Source organism: Larus michahellis, chromosome 12 (genome assembly GCF_964199755.1).
Source record: "Larus michahellis chromosome 12, bLarMic1.1, whole genome shotgun sequence".
Classification (NCBI taxonomy): domain Eukaryota; kingdom Metazoa; phylum Chordata; class Aves; order Charadriiformes; family Laridae; genus Larus; species Larus michahellis.
Window position 1 is genome coordinate 10,481,178 of NC_133907.1, and position 20,429 is coordinate 10,501,606.

The 20,429-nt window shown below is 37.0% G+C and overlaps 2 protein-coding genes and 1 long non-coding RNA gene across 33 annotated transcripts in view; 1 reads left to right on the plus strand and 2 right to left on the minus strand.

Moving 5' to 3' along the window:
* Window positions 1-1,432, plus strand: part of SULF2 (sulfatase 2) — a 162,892-nt gene extending 161,460 nt beyond the window's left edge. For all 9 annotated transcript variants that reach the window (XM_074605114.1, XM_074605110.1, XM_074605117.1 and 6 more), the window contains one exon: window positions 513-1,432. In XM_074605114.1, the coding sequence (XP_074461215.1) occupies window positions 513-543 (31 nt within the window). In that variant the 3' untranslated portion in view covers window positions 544-1,432. The remainder of the gene's footprint in view (window positions 1-512) is intronic.
* The window catches only part of LOC141750285 (uncharacterized), a 65,513-nt gene extending 62,677 nt beyond the window's left edge, over window positions 1-2,836 (minus strand). Inside the window, exon 1 of the long non-coding RNA XR_012589627.1 lies at window positions 2,478-2,836. This is a non-coding gene — a long non-coding RNA (uncharacterized LOC141750285). The remainder of the gene's footprint in view (window positions 1-2,477) is intronic.
* A 147-nt stretch (window positions 2,837-2,983) lies between these two features.
* Window positions 2,984-20,429, minus strand: part of NCOA3 (nuclear receptor coactivator 3) — an 85,324-nt gene continuing 67,878 nt past the window's right edge. For 19 of the 23 annotated variants that reach the window (XM_074605096.1, XM_074605086.1, XM_074605097.1 and 16 more), the window contains 14 exons: window positions 19,673-19,820; window positions 18,362-18,750; window positions 17,208-18,091; window positions 15,527-15,662; window positions 14,244-14,432; window positions 13,480-13,719; window positions 11,964-12,090; window positions 11,311-11,482; window positions 10,224-10,520; window positions 9,028-9,132; window positions 8,326-8,551; window positions 7,951-8,125; window positions 7,240-7,381; window positions 6,044-6,218 (listed from right to left, as the gene is read on the minus strand). In XM_074605096.1, the coding sequence (XP_074461197.1) occupies window positions 6,207-6,218; window positions 7,240-7,381; window positions 7,951-8,125; window positions 8,326-8,551; window positions 9,028-9,132; window positions 10,224-10,520; window positions 11,311-11,482; window positions 11,964-12,090; window positions 13,480-13,719; window positions 14,244-14,432; window positions 15,527-15,662; window positions 17,208-18,091; window positions 18,362-18,750; window positions 19,673-19,820 (3,242 nt within the window). In that variant the 3' untranslated portion in view covers window positions 6,044-6,206. Of the gene's footprint in view, window positions 6,219-7,239; window positions 7,382-7,950; window positions 8,126-8,325; window positions 8,552-9,027; window positions 9,133-10,223; window positions 10,521-11,310; window positions 11,483-11,963; window positions 12,091-13,479; window positions 13,720-14,243; window positions 14,433-15,526; window positions 15,663-17,207; window positions 18,092-18,361; window positions 18,751-19,672; window positions 19,821-20,429 lie in introns of all 23 variants that reach the window. The other 4 variants (XM_074605102.1, XM_074605101.1, XM_074605108.1 and 1 more) reach the window with 4 other exon arrangements.

Sequence of the window (20,429 nt, forward strand, 5' to 3'; positions counted from 1 at the left end):
TTTGCTTACCTAACTGCCCTTTAAAACTTGAAGACGATATTCAGTTCTCAACAACTTGCCAGAGCCCCAAGGTGAGATACAAATTTAAAGGCATGAGAAATGGTTACCTTTGCCGTGCCAGTCGCTGTCTCTGTGGCCCCCCTTAAACAGAGCGTGGAGACTCATTAAAAATCCTAAGGGGCTCTCAAATTCTGCAGTGAAAAAGTACGTGCAAGTACTGTAACAGGCAGGGTCTAGCATTCGCAACTCCCCCAAGAGGATTTGCTTATTTAATGGTAATATTTTACTGGCTTTAGAACCAAAACGTAGCTAGAATTAATGAGCTACAAGTTTTGTACAGGTTGAAGTTTCAAATATAGTTGGATTGTTTCTGTGAGACACCTGCTGTATATATTTATAGGTGGTCCACAGTGTTTCAGTTGTTTCTCCCTGCATGGAACCATGAAAAATGTATTTCTGACTACTTCCTACTAGAATGTTATACACTAAATCCTGTTTGTTTTATTTTAAAGAGGACAACTGTGGGAAGGATGGGAGGGCTAACCTCCCCTGACCGCCGCACCTCCATGAGGACCCAAACTGGCCAGGACTTGAATCCATGTACAGACTAAAAGAAAACGTGTATGACTTCAGAAAGAATTGTAATATTAGCCTGCAGGACTGGATAAACTTTGAGGCTGAAATAGATAGAATGTTTGCACTGGTGAGTGAATTAAATAGAAGCAGTGAAATTGTGGGAAAGGCTGTCAGAAATACAGGTCTCCAAAATCCACTGTTGTACCTGCTTTTGCTTTGGATTATACCTCACCTGCTTCACAAGACATTTTACTTCAAGACGACACCACTAACACGGAGCCAGGGACTGACGGAGGAGGAAACACAGCCACAGCCCAAAAAGGATTCCCAGCCCCAGCGGGCAAAGCGTACACATGGACAGCAGAAGGAAACGTGAATCTTTCTTCCGTTCAACTTCAAAGCCAAGTATAACTCTAAAGCAAGACTGAGAAAAGATGGACGCTTTTGCTTCTAACTGAGGTAAAGGTAATGGTGGAAAAGAACTCTTAAGAGATTGAGGAAGTGAAGCGAGCAGCATTGAATATTCTCAACACCATCATACTCCTCAAATTTCCTCTGAGGATACGTTTTAGTTCCACGTGTATTTGTCCATCCACTTGACACCTCTAGGAAAATTAGGGAAAATCTTGACTAACAGGACGCCAGATTTTTGGAGGGGTTGTGTAAATATTGATCAATATACTGTTTGAAAATTAATTCCTTCAGGTTGTGAAGAATTTTGTTAATAAAAAGAGTGGAATGCCCACACACCATTTCTCAAAATGTTACTTAATGTTGCATAGTACACTTCAGAATTTATCCATTTTTAAAAGTACTGAAAACTTTCAGTAAATGTACATCTTAAATTTTAATGAAATCAGATTTGTATGAAGTTTTTTTATGTGGTAATATTATATTGTATGTTCAAAACCAAAACAATTCCTTTGAGACAGCAGTATTTGCTTAGTAGTGTAACTTTTGCTTTTATTTTAAAAAAGGCAGCTCCAAGAAGTTCAATACTTGTAGCCAATAAAGAATAATCTAGTTATAGTTCAGTCTACAAAAAAGTAGACGTTCTGAATGACAGTTACTGTTTAAAGGCTTTTAAGGGGAAAAAACCCGTTGTTTTACAAAGGAAGCACAGTGTACAGAGCTGATTCGAGTATTTTCATAAAGACATTATTAAATACATTGTAGTACAGGCACTAGCAGTGATATTTGTATTTATAATTTTTTTCACGTTAATCTGCTACCTGTTTGAAAGGCAGATGCAGGAGGGAGCTCACGTGACAGACTCCACCAACTGTGGCCTTCTCTCTTAACTAAGAGGTACTTTTTTCATAACAAAAACTTAACTTGCACTTCTAGAAACACAGTGGGAAAATACATCACGGAACTTATTTCGCTACCCTTCTTGGTTTTGCATGTTAGGAAATTCAAGGAATTACTTCACAAGGGATATAGGTCTCTGGTAGCACCCCCCCTACTCGAGAAATGTACTTGAACAGCTTCTACTTTAGAACCGAGGGAAAAAGTGGCAGTGGGGGCTTTCATTGTACGTGCTGTATAGTAAAACTAGGCTTGAGCTTGTATTTGTATCACACACGAATAAGTCAACTACAATTCCCAGAATTTTCTTGCAGGTTTTTTTTAAATTATGGAAGTAATATATGATTGTCTATCTTAATCAAGCCATAGAGTTTGTTTATAACCTGTTACAGATGTCATGCGTTATGAAAGAAACATCTGCTAGATGATGAGATCTGGATCAATACAAATAAGTAAAAAATATACTAAATTTAAACTCACTGATAGAAACATATTTTTGCTGCTTTACAGGGAAAGGCATTAGCTGCCTACCGTTCCCAAGGAGGATGCAGAAAGAATACTAGGTTAATTAGATTTAAAAAATTTGCACTTACCTTTGTTTTGTGTTCAGCCTATAGTCTCTGACAGGGCCAGGGCGTGACTATCAGAATCCTGCGTGGCCAGTGGCTCTGCTGCTGCGGCATACCAGTGAGAAGCCTGAGAAGTCAGCATGTCCCTTTATACAAAGCGTTGAGCTGCAGGATTTGTGTGTGACACAAGAAGCAGCTGTTATTTATAAAAGGTAGGTTGTTGCCAAGTTATGGGGAAAGCTCCGACCTCTTCTCCTTTCAGCTGTGCTGAAGACCACTACTGAAGTTGCAAAAGACAGAAATTCCCCTCAGTGTCAATGCAACTTCAGTTGCTAACTGGGTTTCAGAGGTGGAAGGTCTCAGCTGTTACTCCCTTCGCTTTTACAGCCAGCTAAGAAAAAATTTAAAGCATTTGCTCTACATAGCTTTCCTCAGTAATAGCACCCGCTTTTCTCTGACCTTTCCGGGATACAGTTATCAGCCTCAAAGTATCAGACAGCTAATACACTGTGTCACCAAGTTCTGATTTTAAATAGAAACCTTTATTTACATTATTATTAACATCCAAACACAAAAATCAGAAGAGCAGTAATACCTTACAACCAACTCTTTTATAAATCAGTCCCCATGATTTTTCTGTTCTGCGACATAAAGATACAGATATTTCAAGCAATACTTAATGTAAACTAAACTTAAATGCAATTCTCAATACTGTATGCCTTCTCCTGAGAATTTTTTAAAATATTGCTCTCAGAATTACATGGTTTCATATTTGCTGTATCATTCTGTCATCTGGTAGTCTGCACATAAATTCTAGAATAAAATGTGTGCTAATTGGTACAACATTCGAACAGTTTTGTCTTATGACTGAAAAATGGTCCTGATTTTCTAACTTTAAAAGCAGTATTTTAGGCCAAGATTGGAAAAAAATACTATGTATGAATTTTACAAAAACATGGTTTCTGTGATCAAGAGAGTAACAGGGCCATGTAGCAAAACAACGCTCACTATGCAGCAGTGATCAGAGGTGGTTGCACTCACTAATTGTTCTCTTACTGGTGAAAAATGTTACACAGGTGGTCTTTTTAAAAACATTCAGAAAAATGTGCTGCTGGAGAACCAAAACAGAATTGCTGGAGATATTAAATGTCAACAAATTTCAAGGTCAGTTTTCCTTACTGCAGCAGGTAAGATTTTCAAACAAGATGTAGTATTTAGTATCAGTGCTGCCCAGAAAGATGTCATCAATGCATTTTAAAAATTCCCCCCTCCCTTAATCAAGTTTAAACTAAAAATCTTTGGATTCAGCAAAAAAGTAGGTACTGGAAAACTCCAACATTCTAAACACAGATGAGAAAATGACGACCCTTTGTAACAGCAGTCAGGTACCAGTTATACACAGATGTATAAATAGAATCACTCATTTAAGAAAAATTAAAAGGACACGATGTATAAAGTAAAGTAGTACATAGTCTAAGAGCTCACCTAATGAAAGCCATCAGGGTTTGTAGTTTCCATCAATATAATGAACAACTACAAAATATAAAGATTGTTCTACTCTGATTTGATATAAAAAGCAAGGGATTGTTGCCTTTCAACTTACTCAACAAATAGAGATGTTCTAAGAAATAAAAAAGAAGATAAAAGTTCCTTAGGCTTTTAAAAGTTTTGCATTAAAAAACACACATGAATTGGACTGAAGGTTTCAAATAAATACTATCACTGGCTCTACATACTCGGTACTAATTGCAGAGCCGGGATTGCCTAAAGTAGATCGATTGAATCTGTATTCCCTTTGGAACATAACTGGCTGTATGCTAAGGCTAAACTTCTTGAGAATATTTCTAGCTAAAGTTATGTCTATGAAAATGGAAGATCACTGAATATTCTGAACAATAAAACCACCTCTTGCTGACAGTACCAAGAAGAAGCAATCAGGAACACAGATTATTTTTTTCGTTACTCACTTGGGAGAAGTCAGTTTTCCATTACACAGTGAACAACAGAACAAAAGCACCACACATCTTAAACATTTCTGGGTCGTCCCGGATGGAAGTTGAGAGGTTTGACTCCTGTAACTGCCTGAAACTGGAAAAACTGCAAAGGGATCTTCATTTCAAGGAACCAAAATAGAGGGGGGGAAACCACCTAACGAGCAAATAATATGAATAAATTTGTAACCAGACTTAAATACTGATATGAGAGAAACCTGCTTAGAAAATACATTCATTACTAGTAGAACAATCCAATGAGGTGCAGACATTTGGTTAAAAGTGTGGCTTAATATCCTTAAAGGTTTCTGGATGTCATGTAACAACAAACATTTTGCAACAGACAAACATTTTTGAAGAACATTTAGAGTTTGTTAAAATTGACCAAAAAAGACACAATCCAGATTCATCAACTGAAAAGTCAACATATTATAGAAAGACAGGACAGCCATGACAAGTCGTAACACCTTACAAAGCAGAGCCTTTTTGTCAAATTGCCTCATGTAAAAAAAGAAATGTAACAAAGTGCTCACAGGTGGAGAAAGCATTTAACAACTGGTTTTTTTATAAAAAGCTATGTGTTTAAGATGTAAAAATAAATGAAGTGTTGAAGACCAAAGTAGAGAAAGATGTGGGCCAAAGTCACCCAGCTTCAAAGTCATTAAATTTAATAATAATAAAAAAAAAATTCTATTTGGACCTCAACTACACTGAGTTTACAGAAATCAATTTTGTTAAATATTTAGCTTCACAAACTCTGCAAAAATGAGTTAGTGACCTACAAAAGTCATATATATAATACATTATCTTAAAGACCATATTTACAAAATTCACAAAAAGACTGCAAAATTCTGAATCAGACTGCAGTGCCTTGCCTTGAGTTTTCTGAAGTTATTTTCAAAAAAGATGAAAGATTATTGCTCTAATTTCCACACACAGAAAACATTACATTATGCAGTCTTTTCAAATAATTCTTAAGAGATTGTGTTTGAGAAGGAACATGAGTACACCCTACCTTCATATTAAGTCCTTATCAAAGATATTGCATTAATCCATTATATAGTCTTTTATAAAGTGCACTCAGCTGCACATCAATATGTAAATATTAGTCACAATTGTGTTTAAATAACTTAAATTTATTATGCTCTCTTTTTACCCCTTGGCTTCAATGGACAGGATTTTGGACTAGTATGTGCCAATTCATTTTGCACTGCTACTTCGCTTGGGAAATCCTGACTCTTGGGGGTAAGAGATTAAAAGCAGCATTTATATTCAGGAATTAATATAAAATAGTCAAGGCTAGGAACTACATTCTCTGTCAGATATTCTTACTAGAGAAATCAGAAAATTCTTATCACCGTGACTTCTCCAGGCACTTTTGTCTGCCTGTAGTTAAAGGGCTTTGGATAGCTACAGTAAATTGATAAGGTACACCAGGAGTCTACCCATCATATCTACTAACACGCCATTGCCAACGTCACATTTCTAGAGGCAGAGCGCCAAAAATATTTATGACCTTTTTTGTACACCACAATATACAGTAATACAGAGACTGCTTCTACTAAAATGTTTTTTGTTGGGTTTTTGTTGTTTGCTTTTCCCTCTGAATGAAGTAACTTAGGACATCATGGTGATTAACAGGAAAAATCACTTATTTCCGTAAGGCCAGTACTAGTTGCCGTGAAGAATGCGTAGCTTTCCTTTATAATACTAGTGCATCATTAATACAGCACATTCTTGTTTGAAGATATGGTTCTAGGTGTCAGCAGTATTTCTGTTAAAGAAAAGAAGAAATAATCATCAGAGAAAATAAAAAAGACCTTTGCTGAAAAGACTGGTCTACGTACTGCATTTTGAAGAGGAAAGTACTGACAGTCAACTTCTGAGCAGAACAGCAGCATTTTAGTGCTCCACTTTGAAGATAAATTTGTAGAAAAGAAATGCTGTCCCAGAATTTCCTAAACATGTTATTTGGGTATCTATCTTCACTGTATGATACGCGGGTTTGGAAAATCTGACATTGCACCTTCATTTTCCCTTCTTTATAAAGGGTACTTGTTATATCAAAGTCCTCCGATACCTTACTTACTTATCCCCCAGAAGTTCTGAGATTATTTTGGCTGCTTCCTTACGTACCTTGGTCAAAATTCCATGAGGTCCTTTCTACTTGAATAAATTCAGCTTATCTCAGTATTACATTGCTCATCCTTGGCATTTTGTGAAAAGATTACAGCAAAAGTATATTTAGTATTCCAGCCTTTGCAGTGCCTGTTAGTAGCTCATTTTTCCTTAAATAAGGGAATTTCCATAGTTCCTTGCTATGCATACACAGGTATTGTAAGGTATTATTAAGGTTAAGTATCATCATCAGCTTCTGCCAGGAGGAGGATACTGTGCTACCAGCAGTCTAGGTCTGACTCAGAAGAGCTATTATATATAATCATCTTTTACATCTGCTGAAGATACTTTGACAATCTCTGTTTTTTGCTGTCTGGGGTTTCTCCAGGCTCAGAAGTATTTAAGCATCCTTTGTGCAATTTAAACCTTGATCCTACCTATGATACTTCAAAGTCAACAGCTAATCACAGCATAGAGCTTGGGTCCATTATGTATTTGATTTAAACATCATCAAAAATAAGGTATCTCTTGGGACGTACAAACAGTAGTTCCACAGACGTAAATATAAACAGGATAACTGAGAACAGGTTTGTGCCAGAGGAATGGCTTGAAGCAAGCTCTACTCAATGGGAAAAGAATCAACAGATCTTTTCATCAAGTTTTTATGTACGTCTTACCTGATCTGGACCCATCGGCATCCCTGACATAGGCATGGTATTGATGTTCATCTGTCCAATATGGCCACTGCTGCCATTCATGTGCATCATACTGTACGCTGCTGGATTACCTTGATGGCTGAACTGCTGCTGGGGGAAAGAACTGAAGCACAAAAGGACAAATAAAATTACCTTCCAAGAAGTTTACACATTGATATATTGCCTTCCCTGCAGCAGCTGGCAACACGTGGAAGATAAAACTATTTTTACATTTACTTGTTTCTACATAATATCTGTTTAATGTAGAAACAGAAATTTCCCTCCCAAAAGGAATTTTGAATTTTTAGACAAGCCCAGAATTATGTGTATGCATTTCCTATTGTAACCTTTTTGGAGGCTTCTTACTCTCTTACTCTTCTTACTCTCCACTGTAATACTATTCTGAACTTCTGTGTTTCCCTCAAGTTATTTTTTTCAGTATTCAAAGACCAAATGTTGCTTTTAATTACAAAGATTGCAGAGGTCCAATATGAATAAATGGAGCCAAGCATACAATACATTTAATCAGTCTGCTTCCTCAGCCAGAGCAGGATTAAGGACAACGCAGACACTAGAGGTATAATTATTTTCCCCTCTTCTAAGTCCTCCTGGTACAAGCTATTTAACGTAGCTCCTACTTCCGACAAAGTGAAAGACAATTTTTGACCTATAGGTTATAACTGAGAAGTTCACCTGCTCCTGGCCATGCTTCCCGACGGCCAGCCCTTCATCTCAGGGGACTGGTACATTGCTGCTGTCTGAGGATGCTGCATCATAGGATTCTGGGAGGCTCCAATTCTTGAGGACATCATTGGGTTGGGAGGACTTGATACTCTGCTAAATGCAGGATCAGGTTGTTGGCTTATTCCTTAAGAGACAAAGGACAGACAATATTTCAGTTATCATCACCCAGTATTTTTAGTTTATCTTCTTGCAGTGATGGGAAGGGAAAAAGTCATCCCTTTTCACAGTAGTATTTTCAGAATGATTGGCATTTAGGCAGTTTAAATAAATGAAGAAAAGGAAAAGAAAACCAGACAGACAAAAAAAGAAAGTTAGTACTAGTACCATAATTAGGTGGATAGGGGAATTGCTGTGGAGGAACTTGAGCCATTGGAGGGCCTGTCAAAGCACTATCCATGCTTCCTGAGGCAGTCACATTTGGTGGTGGACTGAAGGCCTGAGGTTGCTGCTGCTGCTGCATCATCATCGCCATCCTCTGTTGTCTAAAATGATGACTTATTAGCTCCCTGTTACGTTGAGCCACCATTTGAGCATTAAGAAAACCTTGCTGCTATCCCCCAAAGAAAAGAAAAATCAAATTAGAAAACACTTTAACAAATTAAATCATGTCACTCAATCAAGTCAATCAAGCCACCTACACTTTTGCTAACTCTAAGACCCAGCATATCCACTACCCAAACAGAAAGTTAAGAAAACCCACAGCCAGTACAAAAATCATCAAAATAGCAAAGGTTTTTCATTAAGTTGTCATTAGTTTTAAACAAACAATAAAGTAGATTATCTATCACATGCTACATGGAAAAGACTACTGACACACTGTATTGATAGCATGACCTGATGAACAAATCCCTCCAAAATCTCATGAATGAGAAGTAAAAAAAAACCCACCTTTTTTTAATTGTACCGGGGAAAAAAACAAAACAAAAAGGAATGCTGTGGGACCATGAAAGAAGGTCTAAATTCTAAACAGATGTGTAAAAGATGTGTCTAAAAATGACTGTTTCAGATGGCTAGTGTAATAATTACCTGTGATCCCACCTGTGGCTGCATAACTGGTCTCATCACTGAGGTATTGCCACTGACTGGATTTTCCATTTTCATTTCAAGCGCTTGACGGGTCTGATTCATAAACTTGGAAAAAGACATTTTAGCACTATTAGCTTGAAAATACCAGTTATCTGAATAAAGTAATGGCAACTTCTCCAAAAAACATTCTTTACAAACCTCTCGAATCCTAAAGTGCAATGGTTGATTTTTTGCCTTGTTTGATGTGCCTGAAGTACCAAAATACTTGGTTAAGCAGCCCAAATGCACACAAAAACTATCCAAACAGTGTAGAACTAACTGGCTTTTTTTTTTCTTCCCTCAAAATTAGCACCTTTTAAGAATAAATATATAGCAAACTACCTATTTGTTCCAACTCATGTTTTGGGCAGAAAGGTATAACCACTAGCTTTGCTTAAAATCATAAAATTCTGTCTCCTTCCCTCTCCATCAAAAAACTCCAAACCCATACAGATGGAATTAGTGTCACCGAAGAACCAAGAGAGAACACAATATTTCCTAAGGTCCATGTCACACAGCACTACCTCCGTTTTCCGAGTTTTGTTTGTACATTGTATTTGATATCAGGACTGCACTTTCACAGTGATGAAATCATGGGGCAATTTTTTAAGCCGTGCTTTCAACCCAGGGTTAAGATCTATGTGGCTGTATCTACTCTCTCACACTTCATCCTAAGAAAATACCTAAAATGACATCAAATCAATAAATGGGAAAGCAAACCCATATTTCAGTAAGCCCAAATGATTAGTTAGAAAACATAGTGAAAAAGAAGTAACATTTGATTTACAGGAGAAATGCAGCTGCCATTTAATGCTATCAGTGAGATTCGGAAAAAATACTAAATGTATAAAGAGATCATCCAGCGCTACGTCGTACAAAAGTATTGTTTTAAAGTAGCAATAATGTGTGCTGCAGGAACCGATCCAATCTGTGGCTAAGGAGGCTGATGAAGAAGAAACCCTTGTCCTAATAAAGGTTCTTTCACTCCTACAGCCATTAGGCACTTGCTGTGAAAAGCACTGTCAAAATGAAAGATTTGTCCTTTCAATCATCTGCTGTAATGTCAATTTTCACATTCGTGAAGCAACACAATTCAGTGTGCACCTTATTCCATTCTGAAACAAGAAGAAAGTGTAAACTCAGGAGCAAAAGATTACCTGCTGCCCCTGAAGCCTCTGCTGGAGCTGCATGCGGAGCTGCTTTGGTGTATTGGTTCGAGGTCTCATCACATTTGCTCTAGGATGCATACTTTGAAGTGGAAAATTGCTCTGTTGGCTCATCTGATTCATCACTGAATTAAAGGTTGGCTGTTGTCCCTGAATGTTACTAAAACTTCCTGGCATTGCTGCCCCTTGCCCTTGATAAGGCTGACCATATAACGAAGGCTTCTGGTCAATCATAACTGAAGATTCCTGACCTTGAAATGAATCTTGTTTGGGTTCCAAAGCTTGTCCCTTCAACAGATACAAAAGTGTTTTCACTAGCAGTATATTCTTTAAGTAGGAATTCCGAAAGAAACAATAAAGCTAACACACCATACAACAACTAATAGTTTCTTGGGTAGAACATAGCATGGGCAGATTACTATTAGTTTTGTCTCCAGACAAATGAAATAGCAAAAATTATTATTAATAATAATAATTTTTTTAAATGGGTTCTAATGCACGCTGCTTACATAGGCAGACCGGTATCATTATTCAAGCCTTTCCGCACTTTTGAACTGCTATTTGTAGAAATGACAGCTAGATTTTGTGGTTTTTAGCAAGTTTCAAATTATTCATATAATTTCTTTTTCCTACTTGCTATCCATGCAAATTCAAGCTGGAACTGGAGGAGACAGAAGCGTCCTACTCACTAACACGTCACTGCCAGTCAAATGTTTCACAACCCAAGCTCAATTAACAATAGTTTACTAAAGAAACCCAACACAATTTGCTGCTTATAGAATTATAATGATTTACACCCAAAAAACCACCAACCCTATATACCAAGGCATATTACAATAAACTTAGATAAGAAAATGCCATTTTATGGTTTTGTAATGCACAAGAAATTTAAACAATATTCAGCTTCTCCAATTAAAATCACTACTCAATGTAGGTGCTTCAAAAGGCAGATTTTGGCAAACGAAGACAAGGAGGTGAGGAGACAGAGGGAGTGAGGAGGCCCTCTTCACTTTCTTTTCAAGTAACAAAATAACACAGGTTTTTGGAAAATAAATGGCCAAAATCTCTGTTTGCTTACTTGGTTTACAAGATCAGGAATTCCTAATGCTCTGTCAATTTCTTCCAGACCTGTGACATCTGTATTACTCAGCAAAGTGTGCAGCTGATCCAACAGTGCCCTTTCGTCATTCTGGCCTTCCACATTTGGTGCCGGACACAAGAGGTCATCCAAAGAGTTTCTAACTAATTGTCTACAAATATAAAAACATTACAACCATTATGGACTATAAAGGCATATACATAGTTTTTATATAATATTTTGAACTGGAGATGATTAAATACTATCATCACCCAGAAGACTGAAGTAAGAATTTAAGTCCCAAATTTAGGTCCTAAAATGTCCAGTCAACTGCCATGTATCCTTGAACACACAAAAATTCCATTTCTCCTGGCTTCTGCATGTACCACAGAGACATAATTTCAGATTTTCCCACCTCTTTTCTCTGTGCCTCCCAACTCAAGGATTGATCGATTTTGTTAGCAATGCCTTCTGTGGAGCTGGGTTAAAAGATATCCAGTGTCATACCATCAGCAGAAATGGAAATAGATTCTGACTCCAATCTGTTATCCCCACTGCATATGCTACATTAATTTTTTTCCAGGTCTTAAATTCTTCCGACAAACAACAAACAATTGGATTTAAACTTATCTTAAAACCTTCCCCAACTCTACCTGTTTTGTGAACCCCGCGATGCTTGCTCCATGGACAGCATGTTGTCAGGCCACGACCCTGGCTGGTTTGATGGTCCTGGCTGTCCATACGGATTCCCCCCCATGCCAATGTTTATCTCATTTGGCCCTGCAAGGGAAAACATTTGTGTGATTTTTAAAAAACAAAGGTGTCATCTTGCTCTCCCAGTGGTCACATAAAGGTTGTGGATGATCACACAAATTGTCAAGCAGCTTCATGAGCTTTCCATTTTAAAGCATGTACATACACAAACTCACACTCAAGATAATTTCAGAAATAGACCACAGATTCAAATATGTCAGTGATCTAAAGCTGCTACCTACCCTGTTAAAGCAGAATTGCTATTTCTAATCCTTAATCCCCTAAAATAGGAACTTGACAGATACAGCAAGTTTACATCCAAAAAAACGTGAGTTTTCTGGCCAATGAAATCTGGGTACTAGCAAATATACATTGTCATAGTGACATCAACTACATTTGGCATTTTAAATTCCAAAACAGGTGAAAAACAAAAGAAACAGAAGGTACATAATGACATTTTACTCTTTGGGAGTACAGCCTTCCTTCTACCTATTCAGAGACATACAGCACTACATAGGAGAGTTTGTGTCATCCCATTATTTCCCAATATTTGTAGGAATCACCTAGCAATAATGATTCCTAGGAAGCTAAGCTGAGGAATTCTGACTCAGTTAAGACTGAAGAAATTTTTTCCTGGTTTACCCTTATATCCACATGACACGTTGAAACAGTAAGTCTGTCTATGAGAACTGGTAACAGCTGGTTACCATGGTAGCCTTACATGATAAAGAAAAGGGAAAAGGAGCGCCACTGTCTATTTTGGCCCTTTTTGTGCACGCCAGCATTGGCACATGAGACGGGACAATTTCAGCACTAGGCTAAATCTTTGTCAGGGACATAGAACAGAAAAAAAACACAAGCTTTAAGACTCTCTTCATATTTTAGACATGCAGCTTATTTTCTCCCATGCAAACATGAATAGAGAACCTGCATTTGCAATGTGGTTTTATATTAAATTTGGATACTCTGTGTGAGAATTTTTAAATACTTAAGAAAAAAAACTTTAAAAAACCTTGATTACCAAGAAGTTAACAGCAAAAACACATCTATATCAAATACAATGAATTAAATTAATCGGAATACTGGTTACCTTCACATATAATCATAGATAGCATTTCATTCCTGGAATTTAGCAGAGAAATACTGCACTAAAGAAATACACAGAAATTATCCCCAAAAAACCTGGAGACTCAGCATGAGTTATCTGTACATGAAACACACAGATATCACCAGAAGAAAACAAACAGAACACAAAATAGTCATTAAATGTCCCAGTCAGCAAACAGTCTTTACCTCAAAAAGCCTCTGGACGAAAAGTTAGTATTCTACCAAAACCGAGAAGATTCGGATGATGAATGCTTACTGAGAAACTAGTGAGACTGTGCTAGGTAGGACAATAAAAGGTAAAGAACTTACTCATGTGAATCATTTGCTGTTGTAGCATTGGTCTTGTCCCAGGTATGCTATTGGAACGAACGGGCAGCCCAGACATGGAGCCACCCACCGAGGATCTGGGGAGGGACGCACTAAACTCGGGTCCTGGTCTCAACATCGAAGCAGAACTTGTAGGTTCCAATCTGTTCACCTTTGAGTTTGGCAAACCCCACTCTCCTGACTGATGCTGATTCATCGCTACATTTCTGTTGGGAGCACTTGCTATAATAAAGAGCAGAAAATACAGTAACTTTTCATCTGGAATACATTACGTATTTAGGTCTTAGTATTCTTTTCAGGAGGGGTTGTTTTGTTTTGTTTTACCAACAAGGCCATCTGCCAATGACAGAGCAATTCACCACAAAAGCATCTAAAGCTTACCAAGCCAAGTTCTAAATCATCAAATGACTATATTAATCTAAATATATTTAAAAATATTAATGACTGACTGCCATCATGACCTGTTCTTGCTTCTATATATCAAGAACATTAAAAACTTGAAATAGTAAAAAATAATTTAACTACTAAACAAAAGTAAATTACTGGTAATAATACACAGATGGTAAATAGTCATGTTCTCATAATTTTAGCTAGGAATAAAAACTAAAAAGTATTTATATACTGATGGTAAAATTGTTACTCTTTAATGTTAAGGTTTCTTCTAGCCAAAATTATAATTTTGCAACATTTTTTACATGAAAGCTTTTTCCTTTACAATGAGATTTATTTGTACATGATCAACAAACCTAGATTTGCTCCAAAATTTTCCTGGCTTTCAATCATTCTTGGACTTCCACCCATCAAGTTTTGCTTTTGTAACATGGAGAACGCGTTGACATTCCTCACTGGAGCACTTGAGCCCACAGGGCTGTCTAAAGACATGGCTCTGGTGAAAGGTGGGCGAGAAGACGGCACAGACTGGGGACTCCTCACACCTGTTGAAGAATTAAAAGATGCATGCAACTGTATGTTTTAAATAGAAAGTACAATTGATGACTTAAAACAAAAGAAGTCTGATGTATTTATGGGCACATATATTTGACCTTAAACAAGCCAGGAATAGTTATTTTGCTTATGTTCTCACTACACAAATCACATTTTGACTACATAGAACCTTTTACAGAAAAAGCAAAATGCAGTTCCCTTTGGCCCTAAACATAAAAAGGTTCATTTTAACTTCTGTAATGATCCATGTTTTTAACATTTGGAAACACACTGGTATTACAGACTCCTCGATATATATGAGCGGGCTGCCCAGCCTTTGGACAACTCTGACATGGAGACAGAAAGAAGTCAAATGGTTCTGAACAAGTTGAATCCAGGTGCAGTGTGTTCCTGAGCACAGTGTGCTACGTGGACTTATTAACCCAGAAGTTACTGTGCCCCACAGCCAATAGTGTCAGTGGCCTCACGTGTTCTTGTACCTGTTTCTACATTTTTCATGATAGGTGTTTCACCTCCTTAGGTTGCCTTATATAATCAACATTACAAAAGGAAGTGACAACTGGTCTATTAGCAAGGTTATCTTTCCCTCCTACTCAGCTTCCTACTAAGGAAGAACATCCCTTTCAATGTCAAGGAGGAGAACTGATTAGAATTTGCAGGCTACAAGATGTTTTCACATAGAGTAAGTGGAAAATCAAAAGCTTGTCACCAATTCTGTATTATTTCTCTAGTCATCTGTAAAGAACAAAAATTCTCAATTTTAATTTACAATTCACAAAACATTTTTCCTGATGTCTTGTCTCTGGGCAATCTACGTTAGATGAACCCAGAAGAAACCGTAAAATAAGGAACTGAAGTTAACGTTACTCATTGTGTATATAGCAGAGGAGTGCCGTCAAGACAGCTAACAGTTTACATAATAGCCTATGAAAGCATAATTAGCCATTTTGCATTACAATTGTCCTTGAAGATATAGGAGATCAAGAAAGTATTCTCCAAGGATTTGAGGATGCATTATGTTTACATCAGGTAAGAACACCACCCTAATTTTAAAACCAAAGTGATATTAGATTAAATTCCTTACCCAATAGGGCATTTCCTTGAAATAATGCTTGCTTTGTTCCAAGGTTATTTCCATTTGCAGACATAGCATTATTGTAAAACTCTGAACTAGTCAGATCACCTAGAATTGCATCCAAATTATCCAAGTCTCCACTCATCTGAAAAAGACACAGTGAAATAGCAAGGTTATTTACTATCATATGCCTATCCTTCAGCTTTTATTTAACTCCTCACTGATCTTAAAAGATATAACTGGAAGACAAATGTTTTAGTTCACTGACAGTACCTTGGGCTATCTCTCAATTTCCTAAGAAGTTCAGATATCATTTAGCTATATTTTTTTAGAGTATTTTGCTTGTCTAATTTTGAGAATTAGGAAAAACTGGACGTACACATAAATAAAATGAAAAGCACCTATGAATATAAACATTTCAGTCATTACAAATTACAAAGATAAAAACACTAATGAGAGCAAACAACATCAAGAATGTTTACCATTCAGTGATAAATCATGTATTTGTCATACACAAAAAGCCTTATTTGATCACTGGTAAACACAACAACATATGAAAAGTACCCACAGATTTTTCTAGTCAATTGGAGTCCTAACCTTCTTTAGAAATTCGTCTTTAAATCAGATGAGTTTTAACAGAAAAAGTATTGCATATATAGTGGATTCATATCTTCACAAAATAAGCTTCTCTGAATACGTTAATTAGATCTCAGGAGCAAGTACCGAAACTACGCATGGGTTACTATTACACAGTTGTGACTTTTCCATAAGTGGTACTCAAAAAAATGTTATAAGGTGTTTCATTTATAGTCAGCCATTAGCTAATACAAAAATTGGGCAGTAATTTTTTATTTACATAGCTATTACCGACTTGGGAAATCCAAGTTCTAAGATATCAACATGTTTTCAGTAAACTCTGCCATACTGACCAGTATTATTTACTTTATGGCACTTCCAAATGTGACTTAGGAACTAAACACAACAGAAATATTATCTACGCTTTATAATTTTAAGAACAGCTGTCCCTAATAAGCGTACTGCTGCTTTGAGGAGAGCTGTTCCTTGGTGATATATATAGTTTACTATATCACGACATTTCTTGTAATTTCAACTCTAGAAACACTGAAACAAATAAATATACATGTACTTATTTGAATGCTGAACATACATGTATTTGGAACAATATTTTCCCTCATTTAAGGAAAAAGAGAGTGCTAAAAACAGTGAATGAACTAAAACCAATCTATAGTTATTTTAAGTATTACACATTTTTGTGTATTGTTTATATTTTCAAAACAAAATAATGTTTTACCTTCTGCTATTGTATTGCACATTACAGAGGCAGTTACAGCTCCATTTCCTAATAAGCCATAAACATAAACATGTGCTACGTGAAATAGCAGGTGTTAAAGATCTGATTTTAAGTAATAATTTCTAAATATACACTACCTTAATCATACCATAACTTGATAACATTAGTCCAGCACTTCAGTGCAGCATATTCGGATATATATATCTCCTGTAGTTGTCTTTGTGCTTTTTCAGTTACAGTAAAACCTGAGCGTATAGTTTCACACCATTTGCACAGAACTTTCTTAGAAATGTTTACATACACATACTATATTTACCCATTCACTGTAATAAGAAAATATTGGTTTGTTCGCTACCATCATTTTACATTATACTGTACCTCCTCCGCTGGTTCCGTTTTTATTTTCATCTCTTTTTCTTGACTAGAAGTAGGAATTGTAGAACTACTGCATTGTCCCATTTTATTGTCCACACTTTCTACTTTAGGCTTCAACTCTTTGGAAAGCGGGTCCTTACCATCATCTTTATCTAACAGATATCTTAGTAAAGCATTGTTTTCCTTCTTCTTTGGGCTCAGTTGTTCCTGTTTGACAGTGCCTTCTCCGCAGGGCGCTGTATTACTAGCATCATGATACGTGTCTTTACCAGTAGCTTCAGCTGTGATCTTGGCTACCTCTGCAGGAGAATTACCATTCTGCAACAATTTATGTAAAATCCTATGCTTCTCTTGCAGGAGCGACCCATGCATGTTTGAGGAGGAGGAGGATACCCCTCCAGATGTTGACGAGGAAACTCCTGAAGGACTGGTAACGTTGGTAGAAGATTCTTTACAATTTGAGTCTAAAGGTGAGTTTGATGCTGTAGAATGTCCTCTTTCATCTGAAGAACACGTGAGTAGCTGAAGCAGTTTTTTATGCCCTTTGCTTTCAGATGGTCCTCTCTGACTTTCAGGTGCCTCCAGATTTCCCTCTTTACTGTCTTTTTCACTAAGGAGATCCCTGCTGTTTGACTGGCAGATGGAACTTTCCACTTGGTTTTGTTCACAATACAAACCAGAAGGGCTTTTGGAGTCCTGGGTACTCGTTTTACTTTGCTGAGCTATGCTCATGTTTGGGGAATTATCCAATTTTGGACCCGGTGAAGAAAGCGTTGATAAAAGGGAAGTTCCAACACCCTCACTAATGGCTTGAAGAGCACTAAGAGAACTGCTAGAGAAAGTGCTGTTGCCGGTGTTGCTGGCAGAGCCCATTGGAGAGTGCATACCTGTATCACACGACAGAGATCACACTTATTAGACTACAGTACTGTCTGTATCTACTTTTCCTTTGGGTTATGTACGACTGCCACATTGAGTTAATTATTTTAAAATAAAATTTTACCATGAAATTAGGTATACTACATTTAAGTAACATATATAAGGTCATCTAAAAATATTTAAAAGGATGAGAGATGCGATTCCGATGAAAGTGTGAAAAGATAGCTTAAAAAAAAAAAAACAAAAACAAAAAACAGCTTATAGCGAAAATAAAATACCTGTAACTGGAGAAAACTGGTGTGAACTCATTTTTGGACTTCCTCGATTCCTAGGAGATATCATTAGATTCTGTTGGTTGGAAGCTAAACCAGGACTACCATGTGGTGGGCTACTGATATTTAAGCCGTAACTGTTGTTCTGATAAGCAGAGGACTGCATTCCGGGTCCAGAGTTCACTGGCCCCATATTACCAGGGCCTCCATATCGAGTGCTGCTGAGCTGACCCACTGCACTGGGATCTCCCATACCATAGTTCCTGTTCTGCATTGGCACGCCTTGACCAGGTGACATGTTCATAAGACCACCAACAGAATTTGTGTTTCCAGCCACCGGTGTTCTGATGTTCTGCCCAACTGAATTAGGATTCGGCCGATATCCATTTTGCTCTCTGTAAGTTCAACAACATCCCCAGAAACCCCAAGAAAACAAATTAAAACCTTATTTGGAATCAAGTGCTACAAAGACAGAATAACATTATTAAATAATTTTCCAAATATTTTTTTCTAAGAGAGCAGTGAGAATTCAAGCTTCCACAAAAGCAGAACTAAGCCATGCCGCTCATTTATTCATTACAGAAGTGCTTGGCCCTTTAGGTGATTTCAGTTATAAAGTGCGTACATAGTATCACCCCTTCAAAAGGCTTTCATCGACAGTCATTAGTCAGATTTATCAATTTAAACATCTTCCTCCTTTTACTCCCTTCCTGAGTCAATGCATGACACCATTCTGCTGTGCACACTAATGATGCCCTGAACAATCTCAGCTACTCATTTTTCAGCATCTGGAGGCACTTTAATGCCAGAAGCCGACAGATTCCCTCCAGAGTGGCATTTCAATTATTCTTGTAATCAACAAGAACAGGTCACGGGAAGTGCCATTTAAGCTACGTTTAACTTTGAGTCATCAATGATGCATCTGAGGGGGTTTTGTTGTCTTTTTAATTGGTCTGCAGTTAAAAAGAGTAAGATAAGGCATGTAACTAAGCACTTCTATTTTCAGTGTTTCATCATCATAAATGGTAACCCAAAAGAATAATGAATACAGGCTCCATGGAGGTACTGAGGAAAAACCTCTCTTCTGACTGTGACTGTCTTTCTGCCACACGTTTAAGTTGGGAGTGTCAGTGTCAGGTTAACACATTTATTTCTATGCTATGCAACTCTTCTTCCCAAGTTATTCCCCCTCTGTTTGAGTTTTAATCAGATAAAATATTTTGGGTTGGGTTTGGTTTTTTTTAAGGTATCTTCAATGTCAGATATATTTTTAACAGCTATGACTCTTAAATGACAAACAGATACCACTGATTTCACCTTTGAAGAAAGTGGGTAGAGACAAATCCATGGCGGTCATTAGTTACAGGATTTCGAAATAGTTTACTCTTTGTTTGCGCTGTCACTATCGTACCATCCGCTAAAGAAAACCGATACAATGGTGTTTCAGCATGACCTTGTGTATAAGCTGTAAAGGAGATAAACAAATACAATTCATATTTAAAACCCCAAGAATTATTAATATGCACTCTACAGACTTTTAACACAATACCCTTTATTTGCTGAAGATTTAAAAGAAAAAAAAAAAAGACACACACAAGATAGATATTCAGAAAAAGGAAGTATTACACATTTTTCCCTAAATTAGTAGAGGGAAGACAAAAGTAAACAAGGTTATTTTGATGCTGTAGTATTTTGTGCTCAACATGCACAGCTGGCAAAGTTCTACATTTGTTAACAGACTTCCAAGGCTAGGTTAGTAGGTTTCTGTGGTTTCTCCTTGGGGAGAAGGACTAATCAAAACTTTAATATTAATTGCAGTAAAATATACAGGTAATTAATATGGAACAGAAATGAAACTTGGAAGCCTTCAGATGAAGTATTTTTCAGTTTAGAAGTTTTATTTCAATCAAAAAAATTGTGGAAACCACTGCTTTTAATCTGAGCTCCAAATTCCTTGTTAATTTAGGATTTATTTAATCAGTCAAATTGAAGAACTTCCAGAGGAATGGAAACTTCATTTTCTGCCAGTTTGAGTTTCTCTTTATTTAATATCCCCTCTGCTTGAATTACTTTG